The sequence below is a fragment of the Euprymna scolopes genome, chromosome 26, assembly GCF_053919585.1.
Source record: "Euprymna scolopes isolate OS-2025 chromosome 26, ASM5391958v1, whole genome shotgun sequence".
Classification (NCBI taxonomy): domain Eukaryota; kingdom Metazoa; phylum Mollusca; class Cephalopoda; order Sepiida; family Sepiolidae; genus Euprymna; species Euprymna scolopes.
In genome coordinates, this window is record NC_136507.1 from 76,639,153 (window position 1) to 76,658,313 (window position 19,161).

A 19,161-nucleotide genomic window follows, 5' to 3' on the forward strand; every position below is an offset into this window, starting at 1 on the left:
AACCCAATCACTTAATCCAGCTATGTTTCTCTTTTTTATAATTATTTTTGTTCTGTCCTTATTCTCATCTCGATTTGGTTCTTTCTCTGGTTCAATGTTAAATGATGCAGTATGGTCTCAGTATCCGCCCTTAAAATAACATTCAGTTCTTCCCAGCTACATCTTTTTACTATTTATTATCCACCTTAACTTCATGTATGTATACAATTTCAGAAATTAAGTAATTGCCCTCCAATGGACATTTGTTAGGTATTTTACAGTTATATTTTTTTCTGTAAATTTAGTTCACCTGATTCCATCTTCAACTATTCCCTATTTTTATATTAATTTAATTTTTTTTTTTTTTCATTTTTTCCTCCCAATTATTCACTATTTTGTTTATTTTACTATTATTAGAACTGATAGTTTTACTTAGATTGGCAGCGGTTTAGAATGAAAGCTTATCAGTATTCTTATTAATGATTTTACTTAATCTATTTTTGTGGGAGGATTCTTATCTATTATTTTGTATATGTTCACTGAAAGGTGGATTAAACCAGGCTTATTTTTGCACCTAATTCTCTTGTTCTTAATTGCATTATTACTATTATATGCTTCTTTATTTTCAATTTCACTCTTTTTATTCTTATTATTTTTATATTTATTAACATTTTTCTTCATTACCATGTTATATGATATTGTGTAGCTTGTCCTACTATCTTTATTATCCATCTCCTTTATGTACTTGATCTTTCCTTGATATCCTGGCTGAGTTAATGCTTCATTATAGTAATCCTTATCTATATTTGAAAAATGTGATATCCTAGATATTCTTTTTGATAAATATCGGGCTTAAATGGAGGGTCATATCGAAATGATGCATTATTTTTAGTTAATTCAAGTGATTGAATTAAAAAAAAAAAAAAAAAGCTAGAAATAAAATTAAACTATTCTTTAATGAACTCGAGTTAGAAATAACATAAAATTGCAATTGTAAAGTAGTGACTTTTTTGTATAACACTAAACCTTAATAAGAATAATTATGAATCGTATCACAAACTGAACGAAACACTATTCTATATAGTTTATAAATCTAATCATCCTAAGAGTATGAAAAAAGCAATCATCTTCAGTATATCAAAAAGAATATCTAGGATATAAAATGAAAATATATTTGATAAGCATTAATTTTATTCTTCTTTTTAACTGAAATGCGATTTTGAATGAAGATAAATTGTTTTCAAGCAAAGAAACCTGCCGACTGAAACTGATTTTAATGGAAATAAGCATGCAAAGGGTATTACTTGCATAAATTGTTGAATGAATGTAAAGACACTTTTATGGATGAAGAAAAAAAATGTGAACGGGGACAAATAAGAGGGGGGGGTAAGAAAAACATGACAGAATTTATGCAGATGATTATAAACAATTTTATTTGATTTTTTGTTTTGTTTTGTCTGGTTTTGTTTTAATTTATTTTTCATCCATTCAAACCAAAGAGAAAAAGATCCGCCTCTTTTTCAATCCGGGATTCTAAAAACAGCTGGAACCTAACAAAAAGATCTAATAACATTTTTCTCCAATCAATGAAGAATGTTGTCACTTGCATTATTTTTATTTCTTTATTATTTTTCTCTTCTTTTAGATAGTTCAATTGGACATGTTTAAAATCAACCTCTTTATGATAACTTGTTTTGTTTTTTCTCTGTTCAAGCGCATTGTCCATTTCTGCATGTCCATATCGATTGCAACCGAATGTCTAGTTGGCTTCTAACCAACAAAAGAAATAAAATTTAAAAAAAAAAAAAAAAAAAAAAAAAGGAAAAATCGAGAAGAAATGAGGAAAAATTTGGTTTTAAGTTTTTCTGAAGCCTTATTTCCTTCATAGAAGGCAAATAGGGGAACTTCCACGTGGGGAGTGCTCTCATCTTATGTAGAAGCTACTATTTAGAGAATAGAAAAGGAGAGAAAAAAGAGTGAGAGAAAGATTATAAGGAAGGAGATTCCTCCCCCCCCCCCCGAGACAAGGGATGGGGGAGGATGACAAAAGATTACAGACAAGGGATGGGGGAGGATGACAAAAGATTACAGAGAGAGGGAGAGAGAGGACACAAAAGAGTACAGACAGAGAGAGGGGGCTGGGCGAAAAAGATTACAAGGTGGGGGGGTGGGGGTGAAAAAGATTACAAGGTGGGGGGGTGGGGGCGAAAAAGATTACAGGGGGGGGGAAATATTACGAGGGGGGGGGGGCGAGAAAGATTACAGGGGCAGGGCGAGAAAGAAAGATTACAGGGGCAGGGCGAGAAAGAAAGATTACAGGGGCAGGGCGAGAAAGAAAGATTACAGGGGCAGGGCGAGAAAGAAAGATTACAGGGGCAGGGCGAGAAAGAAAGATTACAGGGGCAGGGCGAGAAAGAAAGATTACAGGGGCAGGACGAGAAAGAAAGATTACAGGGGCAGGGCGAGAAAGAAAGATTACAGGGGCAGGGCGAGAAAGAAAGATTACAGGGGCAGGGCGAGAAAGAAAGATTACAGGGGCAAGGCGAGAAAGAAAGATTACAGGGGCAGGGCGAGAAAGAAAGATTACAGGGGCAGGGCGAGAAAGAAAGATTACAGGGGCAGGGCGAGAAAGAAAGATTACAGGGGCAGGGCGAGAAAGAAATGCTAGGATAGACAGGAGCAAGATGATTGATATGAAATAAAGAAATGTGGTTCAAGTGGATAAGATTAAACAGAAAATAAAAAGATGATCATTTTGGAGACAATGATATGAAAAGACAACAAATTTCCTTGCTAAATTCAGAATCAGAAATTTCACCATTGTTACCACCTCCAGCCCCATCTCCTCCGCCTATCCCTTTAAAAAAAAAAAAAAAAGTGTGAAGGAGAAGGAGGGATAGGAGGAGGAGGAGGAGACATTTAAACAACCACATTGCAAATGGTAAAGTGTGAATGGAATCCTTCCTGCATTACATCTAGCCAAAGCAAGCACCTGTCACACTAATTCTAAAACCTGAAAAGAAAAAAAAGATGGGATAGTGTAAATATGAAATTAAAATTAAAGTTCAGAAAAAAATGAAATGATTAATACATGAATGGAATAGTTAAGACTTAAAGTTCAAAATATCGATGCTCTAAACACGTGTGCCACATGATGTTCAGCTGGTTTGTGTCAGGTTTCATATACGAGCAATAAAATACACAACATATTATATAATGAATTGTTGTAGAGACTAGTGGTGGAACGATTAATCGGATTCGTTAATCATAAGAATTGTGTATTTGGAGGGGAGGGGATCAGAATCGGATCATTAAAAAATACCTTAGATTTACGATTCTTTCATTACAATTCTCTTCTATTTTTAAGTTAAACTGTTTGTTTGAAGTGAGATTAATGCTGTCAAAAATTTATGATAAAAACGTCATAGAACTTTTCATAACATATTTAATATGATGTACAAGAATTTTATTAACTCCTTTAAAGGTAATCTTTATTTATCTTAATGAGTTTTCTTATTCCATCGCATACATAGGCACTGTCTGTTTTGAAACTTCGTGGTCCATGATTAGTTATCTGTTTGCACTGTTGTGAAACTTTAGGGGCCGCTAGGTAACATTGTTTTCATCTGTGAGCGAAGTTTATTTATGTATAAAACAGCCTAACTACGTCAAGTCCATGAAAAAGTTGAATACTTAACCCTTAGAGAAAAAAAGATTTTACAGTGCTCTCATTGCGAGTAAATCATTAAAAATCAGTGGTTTTTCCAACTGGTGACTAAAAAAAAAGATGGGGGGAGTGCTTATCTTTTGGCAAGTTTTTTTTACTGACACTCTTCCATAAGTAAATTTGCGGTGGGTTTGATTATAAGATTCGTTGTCATAACCACCAAACATATTTTTATGTTTTTCATTCTTTTTGGGGGGTGGGGGTATTCAATTATAGGACTTGTGTAGTTTAGCAGGTGCTTCTGCAGTTTAATTAACCGTGCTGCTTATGTTTTTGCAAATCGCTTGTGAAAACTTTTTTTGATCAATTAAAAAAAGCATTAAAAACTATGTAAAACGAAAAAACTTTTAAAAAAACTTTCCAATTAGAAAGATTCCTACGCGATGTGATAAGAAACTTCACTACGCCCATTCGCACATGAACGTATCATGTAAGAAAAAACACTACCGAAGGTGGTAAAATGATACAAAATAGTCCCAAGGTCAAGGGGTTCATACCATGCAAACGGTAAGTTTGCAGTGGGTTTGATTATCAGATTCATTGTCAGCGACCTCGAATACCTTTAAAAAACCAAATTAGAGTCGGTGTTCTGTTGTAGCGTAAGGTAAAATTTCCCAAACCAATTTATTTAGATTTAAAAAACGTTGTTAAAAATATTTTTTTAAAAGTCAAATAAATAAATAGGAATAATTTGAGACGATTGAATATAAAACGATAAAAATTTAATCAAAGATTTAGTTATTTTTTAATTTCATTTAGAAATAAGAATATTCTAGAAAATGGAATAAAAATTAGTTAGCGATTGAAGCTGCAAAAAAAAAAAAAAAAAAAAAAATGTTAAATTTTAAAGAGTTATTGAAGATAAAGAGATAATAAAACAAAAAAATGAATATCAAAAGACAAACAAAACATGTTATTGTATTTTTGTTGAATTAATCATGACTTTTTCTTTATATTTTTTAATATATGAAATAACTCTTGAAATTGATTGTTATTAATTTCATGGTGCATGTTTAATTCATGGTTAAAATATTTGTTTTGACTTATCTTCAATGAAAGAAATTTTACGAAAAAAAATCAAATCGTTTTTGAAATTCCCTTAATTGTATTTCCACTGTCGCTGTACCAAATTTTTTCGCTACACAAACTTTCGATTATATAATGGTATTTTTCAAAACAACAATTCCATGGGAATCGGAATCAAAAACGTACTTGTTATCGGAAATTGTTAATCAACATTTTCCTAGAATCGGAAAAAATTTAGGAATCGTCCCAACACTAGTAGAGATAAAATGTAAGAAAAAAACAAACAAAACCAATTAAACACAAAAAATTATCAAAAATGAGAAATTGACTGTAGATTAATGAGTAGATCAGGCTGAGAACAAAATCACTGGAGACTGACACGATCAGAGAGTTTGTGACAGACAACGTTTGGAAATACATTTTTCTATGTATGTGGTGATATTGCATGCGCACACACTCCTACCTCAAATACGTTATATCAACAACTCGCCTTTGTTTTATCGTAGCACAAACATGAAAGTGATCATTGAGTCACAATTACAAAGATGATATATGCAAGACAAATGTTATAGAACAAGATAGAACGCTTAAGTCTTTTTTTCAATTTATACAATAGTCCATCAATTTAGTTCAATTATTGTACATAGAATAGTCCATCAATTTAGTTCAATTATTGTACATAGGGTTACTTGTAATTTTAGTTTGTTACGTGCTTGATTGCATCCTGCATACAATGTCTCATCACTCATGTGGTCATTTGAAAAAGCTATACATTACCTCACCATTTGACAAAGAAATCAGACTAAAATCCTGCCTGAAGTCAATTTAATGCATCATTCAGATCTACTTGCAAGGAATGGAGCATAAAATATTAAAATTTAGCCTTCAGGCCAAGAATGGTCATTTGGATCGTGCACCTCAAGCGGGTCTACAAGGGGACATCTGTTCCTAATCAGGACTTGCTTAAAGTAAAGATCAGATGCGATTGGAAGAGGTTGCCTCAAGTGGATTTTTGAAAAGAGGTGGGTGCATGACACTAGTTTATGCATCCATTGAGGAGCCAAGTTTGAATTCGTGTTACCTCCATAAAGCATGGCACACGCTGTACTGAGTCCTACAGAACCCATCCAGCTAGACTAAGTTAGACTCTTAAAAAGACTCTTGACTGGTGGTACAAATGAGATCCTGGTCCCGATTTTTGTTTTTTTTGGTATTAAACAACTTCCGAGTCTGCTCAACCCTTGCACCACATGTTTATTTTTTCCTACCCCCCCCCCCGTCTTTCTCTGCTCGGAGGTCACCCCCCCCCCACTTGCTATTTATTTTTCCCCCCACACCTGACAAGAATTCTCAATCCCCACTAGAGATCTCCCCGCTTGTTTTTGGCTCCCCGGAAAACAGTAGGTGATCTAAGTACTCAAACTAGCTCAGGGAGGGACCATACTAAAACTTTATTTTTTTTTTTAAATGCGCGCGCATACCCAGAGAATTTTTTTTTAATTTAAAAATGCACATGCGCACACACACACACAGAATTAAAAAAAAAATTTTTTAATTGTAAATATGTTTCTCAAAATGCTGGGGTTTTATTAATTAGGGTTAACTCCACATATGGTATTGTGGTAGGTTAACTCCACATGTGGTATTGTGGTAAATGTTGCCAGTCAAGAGTAATATTCTTGAGTCTGCAAATCACTGTAATCACAAAGACCTGCATCCTCCCCCTCCCGAACTTCTTGTAGAGCCTTGTGCCTAAATTTGTTTTGTGAAATTTTACTTGATTTTTTCCAAATTTACTTGTAACTTTTTATATGCAAAATAAATTATATACATGATCACAGTGTAGTATCTGTTCTGATGTTTCACTTAAGTAATTAGGCCTTGGTCAATATAGGGGAAACCCTTTATACCGAGACAATTACTATTGAAGTTAATTAGGCCTTGGTCAATGTAGGAGAAACCCTTGATAGCAAGTCAATTATTTATTTTGACACTGCCAGAGTACCCCTTTTTGGAGGAGCAAAATATGACGTAAAAAAATGTTTGGTTAGTTTATGTAACATAACATTGAGGTAGATTTTGATGTAAATAGTTCAGCGTTTGAATATAAATACATATGAAATGTTTGATAATTTTGGGTCTTACTTTTATGGTGCCTTGGCTGTTGGCAGCAACCAATACATTTGAACCCTAAAAGAAAGAGAAAAATATATTGCAAGTAATAAAAAGAAAAACACAAAGTTGAAAAAGTAAATCATAGAAATAATCTGTAACATCTATGACTGATGCATTGGATGGATTTAGACAAAACGCTGTAGAACCTATATTTATTGCCACTGTGCATTTAAATCTTTTTTTTTTTTTTAATTAAAACATTTTTTTCATTTTTTTCTTTAAATAAATAAAAATTTCAAAAATAAAAAAAAGCAATTTTCTCTATCACAAAAAAAAAAAAAAAAAAAGATCTAAAAGCATACGTAAACTTCAAAATCTATTTGCTTTCTCTCTGCGTCCTTTTTGTGTTACATTTTTTTTTTTTAAATTAGCTTTGTGGTGACGGTGTGGAGAGGCCAAGGGCTTAGATAGTTGCCACAACTAACATGCAACCACTGCAGAAAAACAGTCATACAAATAAGGCAAAAATCTAGAACTGTTTGCTTTTGAAATGAGGACTGCTATTACAGAAAATATTCGCTGTTGACAGTCTAAAATGTGGCACATAGAAGGAGTGATAGTTTTTATTTGAAAATCGTGTTTGACAGTCACATTTTTCACATGTGTGTTGGATGGTGCTATTTTTCATTTTCGGGCTGTTGTTAGTGAAGAGAAGAAAGAATTACTGCTAATGCTAAGAGTGAACATCTTTGTTGTCAATGAAGAGAAGAAAGGAGAACTGCTACTGCTATCAAGAGCAAACGTCAGTTGTTGAAAGGAAGAAAAAATTTGGTACCCCCGCCACCCCCCGCCCACGTGAATATTTAGAGTTGGCATTCTGTGTTCTTTCAACTCAATTCAAATTACGTAAATGAAATGGGAATTAAGCAAACATCTTTCAAGCTTTTTTCCACTATCAACAACATAAAAAAAAGAAAAAAAAAATGCTGAAATGTGAACAAATAGCTTTGAAACGAAAAAAAATAGTAATATTCATCGAAAATCAAATTTTTATTACTTTTTAGTTAAAAAAAGAAAGAAAAGAAAGAAAAAAAAGAAAAAAAAGAAAAAAAAATGAGGATTATAACAGTAAAAGAACAGTTTTTAATTTTTAGACCAATTACAAGATAAATAGTTCAGAATACAGTATACTCAGCTACTTTAGTCCATATAGTTCATACCCTTCCCTAATTTCTTTTTATTTTTATCTGAAGGAATCTTTTCTATTCTTATCGAATATTTAGTTCCTCCATATTAAGTTTATTTCTGTATATTATTGTTTATGTTATCAATTAAAGCACATTTGTTGCTGACCCACCCTCACAAGTAGGGCCACCACAATACCTGGAAAAGTTCAGATTGTCTGAAAAACTACTCAATCCTTCCCTATTGGGCTCTTGAAGGGCTACCCTTCATAAATTCCAGGGGACTGAATACTAGTGGTGGCATCTCTTCCAGACTGGGTTTGTCTGATAATTAACAGATAATGAAGGTAGAGTCTCCAATCTAAGAGGTTCGCACTATCAATCAAGCTCTGACCCACCTCACCACTGCAATGTTGCATCTCTGTAACTGTTTTACAAGTGCTTTAATGGAATGTGTTCTGACAAACTCGTTGCACTTGTACCTCCCTTTGACATAGATAAACCCGCCTAGCAGTAAAATCTAGTAGCAAAATCCAACCCCTTCACTGTAAAGGTCCCCAGATGCAAGAAAGTCCAATAGTTTTTTTCCTCTCAGACAGCTAGACATTGGAATTCTTTCCCAATTTCCTGCTTCTCTGGTTATACTGATATGCAAAAGTTTAAATGTAATGTGAACAGACATCTCATTCATCTCCTCACATAGTGTCATTGTAGGTATGGTCCCAAATAATAATGTCTTACATCCAAGTGCCATTACATTTTTTTTTTTTCACTTTCTAACAGTTTGGCGAGTGAAGGGGGGGGGGTCCACAGTATCAATTCTTTTTAGCTCTTTACATAAAGTGGTTTCATACCTTGTCTGGAGTGACCTTAGATGAAAGTGACAATTTTCAAAATGCTCCCGAAATATTTTGCATATTTTTTTTATTGATATTAAAGCGGTGATTATGCAACCCAAAAAGAAAATATTTTTTTTAATTTTTGATACAGATATATATACGTATATATTTAAACTTAAGCTAGTATACTTCTGGTAGATTCCGTTGCTCCATTTTCTTTTCTTTCTTTTCTTTTTTTGTTAATTGCTGAATTGTTATTTTAGTCGACTTAATGGAGATCTGCTTTCTTCAGCTTGTTTTCTATTTAAACGTGAAACATTAGATTATATCTGCCATATGTGAAAAATCACAAAAATCCCAGAATACTAAGTCATTACCAAGTAATTTTCATATTTTGCAGGATTTTGCTCTTTATCAGATTAATCCGGGTCATTTTCGTCAAGGATGCACAGGTGCTACAAGTTCGTCAGAACATTCTATTAAAGTACTTGTAAAATAGATACAGGAATGCACCGTTGCAGCAATGGGACAAGTGTTGGAATTTGGTTGATAGCATGGAACTATTAGGTTGAAGACTCTTTTGGACTGTCCAAGAGCAAAATACTAGTGATGGATCTATTTGTGGTGTATTCATCCAGCCACAGATGTGGCAACAATACTCCATGCATAGACGAACAGTGGCTTTGTAAAGATACCGGATACTCTCTGGTATGAATAATTTTCTAGCACGGTAGAGAGAGAGCTCACCTTCTTTGCAGCAGCCTTGGCAAAGTCTTCAATATATTTGTTCTAATTCATGTTGTTTGTGAAGGTTAAGCTGAGGAGTTTGAATGAAGAGCTTTCAGATACGTATTATTAGTCATAGTAATCAGTGGTTGAGAAGGTTTCTTAGAAGTCTTAAAGGAAAAAAGGTTTAGTCTTAGCAGCATTAAATATATATAAAAATCTATATAATTAGTAAAATAAAATATATAATCATTAAAAAAAAAAAATTTTAAATAAAGAGGAAGGAGTGATTACAAAAGCTAAAAATCCCCCCCATTAAACTTACCGGTCTCCATGTGACTGCACTTACAAATTCGTTTGCATCATCTTCCTTTTTGTCTTTATCCTAGAAAAAAATAAATAAAAATAAGAGAACAATATTAAAAGGAACAAATGGATCCAAAGTCATCATATCAAGTATCATCTTTTATTACGTTGCAAAATTTCTGAGATGAAAGTTAATAATTTGGATTATTCAGAAGATTTTTGTCTTCTTGACCATTATCCTCGCAATGTTTCAGCTGATATAATCGCAAAACTTTCAGGCGTTTCTTATGGAACTCTATAATCTCTCTCTATATATATATATATATAAAAATGAAACTCTTTGCAGGTTCATTTTCAATAAACTAAAAAACCACTGGATCAATTGCTTTGACATTTTGGTATAATATTTTCATCTTACTCATCCATTTTTATATATCTTTAATTATTTAATAAATTAGGTGGTTTTCTTTGTAACGATGTGGCCATTTTTTTATTTGGGGAAATATCACTGCCCGCCATCACATGATATCACTAAAAAGGAACTTTTGGTCTCGCTACGGTCTACTAATAAACATTGTTATTAGTAGGTCGTGGTCTCACTTCACGTAAACAGAATGTGTTTACAATATGAGTAAATTTTAATCACGTAATTATTGAAAATGTAATCATGTGGTTGAAATTTAATTTAAATTAACCATATGTCATCACTTTCCTGTCAAATATTCATCGAAAATTGACCATTACTATCTAGAAAATTAAAGATTCAATGAGACTCCGATTTCAGTCACCTAAATTATTTAGAGTGAAATGAATTTAGGAATTTATATCAAAATCTAAATATTATTTTTACTTAAAAAATAAGATTAATATGCTAAGTTAGGTAAAACTTGCGGAGAATGCTCTGTTTTACGATTGTTGTAAAAATGAAACGGAAATTTCAATTTTGTTCCGTTTTAAATTCGGTACATTTTTACATTACGTCCAAACAAACTGAGCAACGCATGGCTGGGTACAGCAAGTATATATACATATATTTCAACTGAATCTGGAGGTAGTTTGCTCTAGGATTGAACTTTCTGGAAGCTAAAGGTTCAATCGTATGGGTGACACTAAAACTACAATTACAAGTTATTTAAGACTTCTGCTCGGTCATGGCTAACAGATCACAAATTACACCCACGGATTAAATAAAGGGTTCCATTCAAAATTCTGTGCAGATTGGAGAGTTCGACAAGATGCATCTGAAGAAGGTCCATCGACCAAAATGTGAGAAGAACATCCAAGATAACAGTGATCCGAATAATCCAAATAATAAACACTACTTTTGTTAGAATCTCATTAACACTTATCCTTCAGTGGTTTTGGCAAGTACGGACTTCTTAATAAAAAAAAAAAAATTTTTATTAATATATGTCACCCACTGAGCTCAGGTTAAATTGTTTTAATTAGAAAAAAGTTAGTTTGCAAAGGCAGTTAAATTTTTTTTTTTTTTTTTTTTTTTTTACATAATGACAAAAGTAAAATAAATTTTTTTTAAACTGTCTTTTTTTTTTTTCTTCTTTCTCCTCCATGGGCTAAAAAGTGTTACTAGTTTTCTTACTGTCTTTCTTCGTCAATATAGAAAGAGAGGAAAGTTAAAATAAGCAGCAACATTAATAAACAAAGAAATGAATGCAAGCGTAACAGCAGATAAAATATTAGAGATGGATACTTACTAAGACACTTCGGACGGTGTCAAATTTGTATGTCATTAATTGTTTTGATAATCCTTTATAATAAACGTACAAAGCATTATTTTCACTGCCTACAAAAAAAAAAGAGAAAGAAAAATATTTCAATTCATATTTTAATGCTAACTGGAAATAGATTTTGCAAAATACAAAATGTGACAAAATTATATTGGGAGATGAAATTTTGAGGGCTGCATAATACTCTGTCAGACAAGATTATATATGTGTGTGTGTGCACGCGCGCATCACTTGGGAATTTATATTTGTTTAGTTCTCTCCCACTGCAAGATCTTAGACACCAGGGTCAGAAAGTGGGATTGATAAGTCAGCACCTCCGAGGAGGTGCACTCTCACATGCAATAAGTGCCTGGGCAGCCTCGTCAGCATTCTCCATATGGTACCGCAAGCGATTAACAATAATAGCAATAAACTAACTCCTTCTCAAACAGAGAAGGTAAAAACTGGGAGGGTATACCTCCTAGAATTGCACAGAACTAAACTACCATCACAAAATCAATAGGGACCGGATCATTACAGGAATGGTATGCATGTAGATTGCAAACAAGCTTCTTCATGAAGAAGCACTGTTTTTTTTATTTTTGTTATAGATTCTTTAAAGTATTCTTTATGTACTGGTACATGGAAAGCTTACACATTTTAAAATTAAATTCTTAATTTATTTTTAAAGATTTAAAAGTACGCATATTTTACCGTTTTCATAAACAGTAATCCTCATCTGAAAGATAATTATTTATAACATATTCAATGAATCTCACACTTCAAAATGCAAAAGATAAAAATTGAACACCTTCAAATTTCAATCTTCAATATCTAAGGAACCGTGTGAAATTTTTTTATTTATTTTTCTACACTCATTCACAAAATGAGTGTGTGCTTAATGGATCACTTGGACTTTAAGGTGTCGGACAAGGGACAAATGAGGAAGAGGGATATGAAGTTCCCAAAAATATATTTATACAACGAATATGAATATAAAAAAAAAAAAAAAATTATGTGCATAAAAGTGCATTCTTTATTAATCGATGGAAATTTTATATTGATTAGATAATTACCCGATTTTTTGGTAGATTTTTAAAGACAGACCGTTAAGAAAATCAAAAATGCTCCATAAATTTGACAGTAACTATATATCATTCAAACACTGTAGTGTTTAAAATAAAAAAAATTTAGAACTGCTTTAGAGCTTCACCACTCACTCATTTTTCAACCACATTTCAAACAAGTATTACAGTTTATAGATTACTTTCTCGACTATATTGTAAAAAAAAAAAAAAAAAATGTTCAATTCTCGTTCAGTAAAACAAAAGTTATGAATTTTCTGGTGTTCAAAATCATAAAAATATGTAACGAGGTGAGCGACGCTTTTTATGACTGATTTCCATAGCAACTACGTTGCTTCAGCAACTACTGTAGCTACTAATTCGAAAAGAGAAATAAGTGAGAATGAAAGCAGGAAAGGAAGATAATTGGGGGATTTTATTGAAAGCAGACAAGTGCCGTACATTGTTATTACATATTGTGTTTATGGGGCAAAAAAAATAAGACTGAAATTAAACAAAGAACAAGTGAATTTATTGGAAGCCTGGAAAAATCATGGATTACAATAGAAAAATGAAAAGAAATATGGTTAAGCTTAAACATGAAAAAGTAAAGGACTAGTTAAACCTGGAAAAGAAAAGGACAAGATATTCTAGTAAAAAAATGTAATAAATTTATAACTTAAAATATTGCAACATTAAGAATTTTTTTTTTTTAATTCAATTTATAACATTATATAATCGATTCTTAAAGCTGCAATATTTTAAGTTATAAATTTATTATATTTTTACTAGATATCTTGTCTTTCTTTTCCAGTTTTAACAACTAGTCCTTTACTTTTCCATGTTTAAGCTTAACCATATTACTTTTCATGCTCGCATTTTTCTCTTGTAATATATATATATATATATATATATATATATACATACACCTCTATTGGTAACACTCATCAAACACTTGAATTTTTATCTTCTACATATTTTATATGAGAGTACTTCTGATTTTTGGATTTCTTATTAATGTTAATTCTTATACATTACATATTTACATTTACTGTTTCAAACAATGCTTGGATATCATCTAGCACACATATGAAAATACACTAAGGCATTTCATGATTGTACATGTTATCTTTCCCACATATTTTTTTAAAAATGAGATTGTCCGATTAGAAAAGATAGCAATTAAATTAGTTATTAATCCAATATTACTAAAGTAAAACATTCTGACATTACTCATTTTAAAATGAATTGTTCCAAAATCAAATCGTTGCTTTGTTACCTAAAAACAGCACAATTTTAAACAAATAATTTTTTTAAAATGTGACATTTGCTTTGATTTGAACATTTAGTTGACAATTATTTTTACGGTTATAAGAATATTGTTAAAAAAAAAAATTGTTACAATTTTGAATAAATAAGGAATCATTCATTTTTATTTAAAGAATATTTAACTGACAGCGACTTATTTTTATGGAAAAGTGTTTTTTTCTTGAATAGTATTGTTTCTAACATACATTATTTCAAAAATATTAACATTAAATTATAAAGGTTGATGTAGAAAGCAGCATGAAATTTCCATGTTAATTTGTGATTGTTTTATTCGTGCATTTAATTATATTTCCATTTGTATAATCCTCAATTTCAATGCAAATATTCGATTTGCATGTTTAGCTTCAAAACGCTACTTCAAACTTAGCAACAACCAACAGTCTATTATTTAGATGTGGACAGTTAAAAAATTATCTCCGACAAATGACTATGCCACTTCAAACTGAAGCGTGACAAACCTACCCCCTCATAGATTTGCAGACAAATGTGTAGTGATGAAAATATTTTTTTTTACTTCAACTCATTAAAAATTAATGAACAAAGTAAAAATGTGCATAGAAAATAAAAGATTAGAAAATAGACTCAACGAGTTTTTAAAAAATAGGCTGAATGATAAAAAAAAAAAATCTAGGTTGAATGATTCAAAAACATTTTTTAAATACTGACCACATGCAACATAATCACCATCAGTTGCAAGACCAACAAAGTTCTTCTCATTGATATGTCCTTTAAATGTACGCAGGCAATTGGGCTTATTTACACTCCACAACTTCAATTGACTGTCAGTAGAGCTGCAAAAAAAATAAATGAAATAAAATTAAAAAAAAACCTTTACCATCCATCCAAATGCATCAACATTTTTTTTTTTAACTAATGAGGCCATTGGAGGATGAGAAACATGTATTACACTGCTTTTGTTGGCTGATGCTCAATTTTATGAAGTTAATATCATTAACTAAACCTAAGACTGGAAATAAATAACTAAGGAAAAATGGAACGGTAAAATCTGTATAACAATTCCAACATTTTTCTGATTTCAATATAATTAGTGATTCTGTTATAAATTCAGATTCTTTTAAAATTAAATATATTTAGCTATAGAATTGTTGATTTTTATATGCATGTTCAGAATGGTCTCTACCAAACTATTTTTCAATTTTTGGTCTACAGACTTTAAATTTGATGTATAGGATATTCAGACTTGTGGAACAAATTTGATCCTGTTTTAGTCGGAAAAAAATAACTGCTAACATGTCAAAATTTGTATAAACTAAAAAATCATATATTGATTTTTTTTTATGGAAAATTTCTTCTCAAATTCATTTCAGGCAGAAGAACTTCAAGGTGGCTGTCTGATTTGCTGTTTTGTTTCCCCTCACGACTGGAAATGATTTTTGCCAGGGGTTAGAAAAAGCCAGTGTTTTACTTGTTAACTTTTGCACAACAGTATGGAAGTAACTATTATATATATAAATTATAAAAGTGAAGACACATTGATCTTTATTATAGAGTGGATGATTCCATATGTAGGATTTTTCTTTTCTTTGGAGGGGGTGGGCACCTTATACCATAATCATGAAATTAGTCAATATTTTTTTTGGTGAATACACAGGCGAAATATGGCACTTCAAAATAAATTTAAGAAAACTCATATACTTACATATCAGTCAAAATAGGTATCTACACTAAAAATTACGGAATATTATTGAGTAAAAATATAAATCAGTTTTATATTCTTTTTATTCTCCACTAGCATTTCAGCCCGGCGTTGCCCGGGTGTTTGGAGGTGTATGCTGAGCAAAAATAAAAAAAAAAAAAAAAAAAAAAAAAAGTCAATTTTTTTTTTTTAACATTGACCCCTATTATGACCCCTTAACATTTGTTTTGGGTTCCAATCGAGTTATTAAGTTAGATCCATGTCCAAGGAACCTATATCTAAAGTTTCAAGTGTTTAGACCCCAAATTGTGGGAGGAGTTCGGTAGAGTTCTCAAAGGTCAAATCGTTGAATTTTGACCCTTTAACAGCCAAATTTCTGGCCGAAAACCGATCACATAAATTTCCCCAAATCTCAGTGCCCTGTATATCGAATTTCGAGTCTGTGGACTGAAAATTGACTGAGTTATTGCGAAGGAAAATGTATACAGACAGACAGACACATTCACTTTTATAAATATATAGATTGGCACAAGCACATTTCAGATTTATTTCCCCTCATTCTCTGCTTAAAAGATATAAAATGTGTTTGTACCAATGGAGAATCAGAAATGATAAAATCGATTTATTTTTTTTTTTATTTTTTTTTTTTTTATTAAATTTCTACTCAATTTTCTGTGCAGACACCTATTGTTGCTTGATATGCAAACATATCAAAAAGTTTTTCTGTTAATTTATTTTAAATTGCTATATTTCATCTGTGTATGCCTATCTAAAAGCAATAGTTTTTTTGTTTGTTATTTTTCCCACATTACAATTTGACATTGCTCTGGCAACTAATTCCAGTATTTTTTTTTTTTTTTTTTTTTTTTACAAAGGAGTCACCACTTATCAAAACATGGGGGCCACTCGAGGATAAAGGTTAATGAGTGTACTGTAGTCAATGGAAAAATATTATAGTAATCGTTAGTAATGGAAATTTGGTAAATTGGATTACTTAAGGGGACAGCTCATTAAGAACTTGTTCACATTGGACTTGAAGACGACCATATTGTAGTCAGTTGCAAAACAAGAAAACAAAACAGAAAGTAGCGATTAAACTACTGTGATGGTTATCATCCTTACCTTGAATAAGAAACTTTTACTCGATTAAAAAAAAACTTTAAAAAAATTTTTTTAAAAGCCATCTTTCGAAAGCAAAAAAGTTTTTTTTCTTTTATTTACTTACGCGGATACAAGGTTTTCTGGATTCAAAAATTTTGCATAAGAAACTGCTTTCTTGTGACCCTTGAAAACTGACAAAGCTTGTTTGGTATGTCTCAAGTCGTAATAATGTACACAGTGGTCTGCAAAAAGACAAAAAGGAAAATGTTAAATCATGATTTATCATTCAAAATAAATCGCAAACATGAATGCCAAACACATGAATGCCAAACACATGAATGCCAAACACCATTATTCCAGAAAGCATGGAACTATTTCAAATAGACATTTGGGTTTCTGAATTTTGGAGATGAAAATTTATTATTTGGATTTTTTTTTACTACAGTTCTCATCTTGAATGTTATTTTCACATTTTGATCGATGGAACCTCTGACCTTCTTTACCTTATTTGTAGAACTATAGCATCTTTCTGTCAAACTCGGGAATCTCCTGGAATTTCAAACAGAACACATTATTGAATCAATGGGGAAACAAGAGCATGCTATCCCTGTCGATTAAATAAAGGATTCTGTTTGTAATTCCATGCAGATTCCTGAATTCAGTAAGATATACCTGAAGAAGGTCAGAGGTTAGATTAACCAAAAATGTAAAAATAACACTCAATATGAGAACAGTAGTCTGAAGAATCTAAATAGGAAAACATTAAGGACTTAATTTTCCAATAAATCATAATCATATGAATCACTATTATTCAGCAACAAGTGGAAAGCATGAAACCATTTCAAGTCACGTAGACATTTGTTTTAATATATATTAAAAAATCACTAATTCAAGGGAAACAACTCGTCTACATTTCAGCTAACCAATTTTATTTTTTTGAAAATTTATTTACATTTAAAACAAATTAAGAATAAACAGTTTTTGGATAAAATAATTTGGAGGAATGGATGAAGAAGGGGGGGGATCCCTGTCAGCCGAATAAGACAGTACTTTTTGCAAGATTTATGATTTAAACAAACTGTAATTGCACCAATCATCCGTTGAAATGTACTGAACGAGGGCAAAGTCTACACTGTCACGGGAATAAAAACCTAAATCTGTCCGCAGGAAAATATTTTAATTTCTGCATCTTTAACGACAGATTCCACTTCAATTGCTGACACCTGATCAAATTGCTGGAGAAAAATTATAATTCCAACTGATCGCTTTTCATCACTACGATCAAACTTTACAGGTTTGATCCCAACTGTATCCAGACTTCTTTTTATATGTTTATTGATGTGCATTTTAGAAAGCAATCAGAACTATGACTGCAGGAGACGGGATGTAGATGAAACTTATCAATGGAATCTCCATATTTGCATCTGTGATGCCCACATTATTTGAATCCAAGATGAATAGTTTTGTTTGATAGGATGAATAGCATATCAACCTTTGAAAAGTCGTTTAATGCCAATGTTTGTTTCATAGAAAATTGGGGTTGATCTTTAGAGTTGTCTTAAGTTTTGTTCATTTTTTTATATTTTGAATTTTTTTTAGGCTTGTAGATATTAGGTTTCTTGGTACTTCTCCATGGTTCAACCCACATTTAATATAGATGTTAAAAAAAAAAAAAAAAAAAAAAAAAAAAAATAGCAATAAACCTGTATGGTGCACTTCTGAGGCAAAATAAAAACTGGTCACAAAAAATTACTGAAATTTATTCAATAGCTTTGTTTTAGAAAATAAATATTGCTGCTAAATATCGTTGGCATTATTATGAAAGTTAAGGGAAGGGGGGGGGGCGAATGCAACAAAAAAGAATTATCTCCCTTGAATATCAATTATGGTGGTGATATTCAGTATACGCCTAAAAGTTGAATTTGCTTCTTTTTTTTTTTTTTAAATAAACTACTGGATGAATTTCTATTATTTTTATGATCAGTATTTATTTTTTCCTCTCAGAAGGAAGTACATCATACAAGTTTATTGCTATTTTTTTAACATCCATATTCAATCTGGGTATTCTCATCGTTATTTTCACTACATTTTGCTCACAAGGACTTTTGATGTAGTGGATAAAATTTTTATTGTAAAGACTATACATAAATTCTTTTTGCTTAATTTCTTAACATTGGGATGCATGCTATGGGCTGAAGGTAGGTGCAATATAATCAGAGATTCTTACTAAATTAGTACCACATGATACCGAGCACATGTCCTAAACCTGTTAAAGTTGGAGTTATCAAACTTTATGGCCTTCTTCTATATATTTAGTAATGTCCCTTGTCTCGAGTAGATATTTAATATGGCATCCAGCTAACACGTGTTTATCCTACGTC

The 19,161-nt window shown here is 31.6% G+C and overlaps 1 protein-coding gene across 1 annotated transcript in view; it reads right to left on the reverse strand.

Annotated features, from left to right (window-relative positions):
* Positions 1-1,385: 1,385 nt before the first annotated feature.
* LOC145248204 (E3 ubiquitin-protein ligase COP1-like) overlaps positions 1,386-19,161 on the reverse strand; it is a 105,958-nt gene continuing 88,182 nt past the window's right edge. The window contains exons 18-23 of the mRNA XM_080110066.1: positions 16,905-17,022; positions 14,689-14,813; positions 11,618-11,706; positions 9,922-9,981; positions 6,878-6,922; positions 1,386-2,992 (exon numbers count right to left, since the gene is read on the reverse strand). Of these exons, the coding sequence (XP_079966192.1) occupies positions 2,975-2,992; positions 6,878-6,922; positions 9,922-9,981; positions 11,618-11,706; positions 14,689-14,813; positions 16,905-17,022 (455 nt within the window). The 3' untranslated portion in view covers positions 1,386-2,974. The remainder of the gene's footprint in view (positions 2,993-6,877; positions 6,923-9,921; positions 9,982-11,617; positions 11,707-14,688; positions 14,814-16,904; positions 17,023-19,161) is intronic.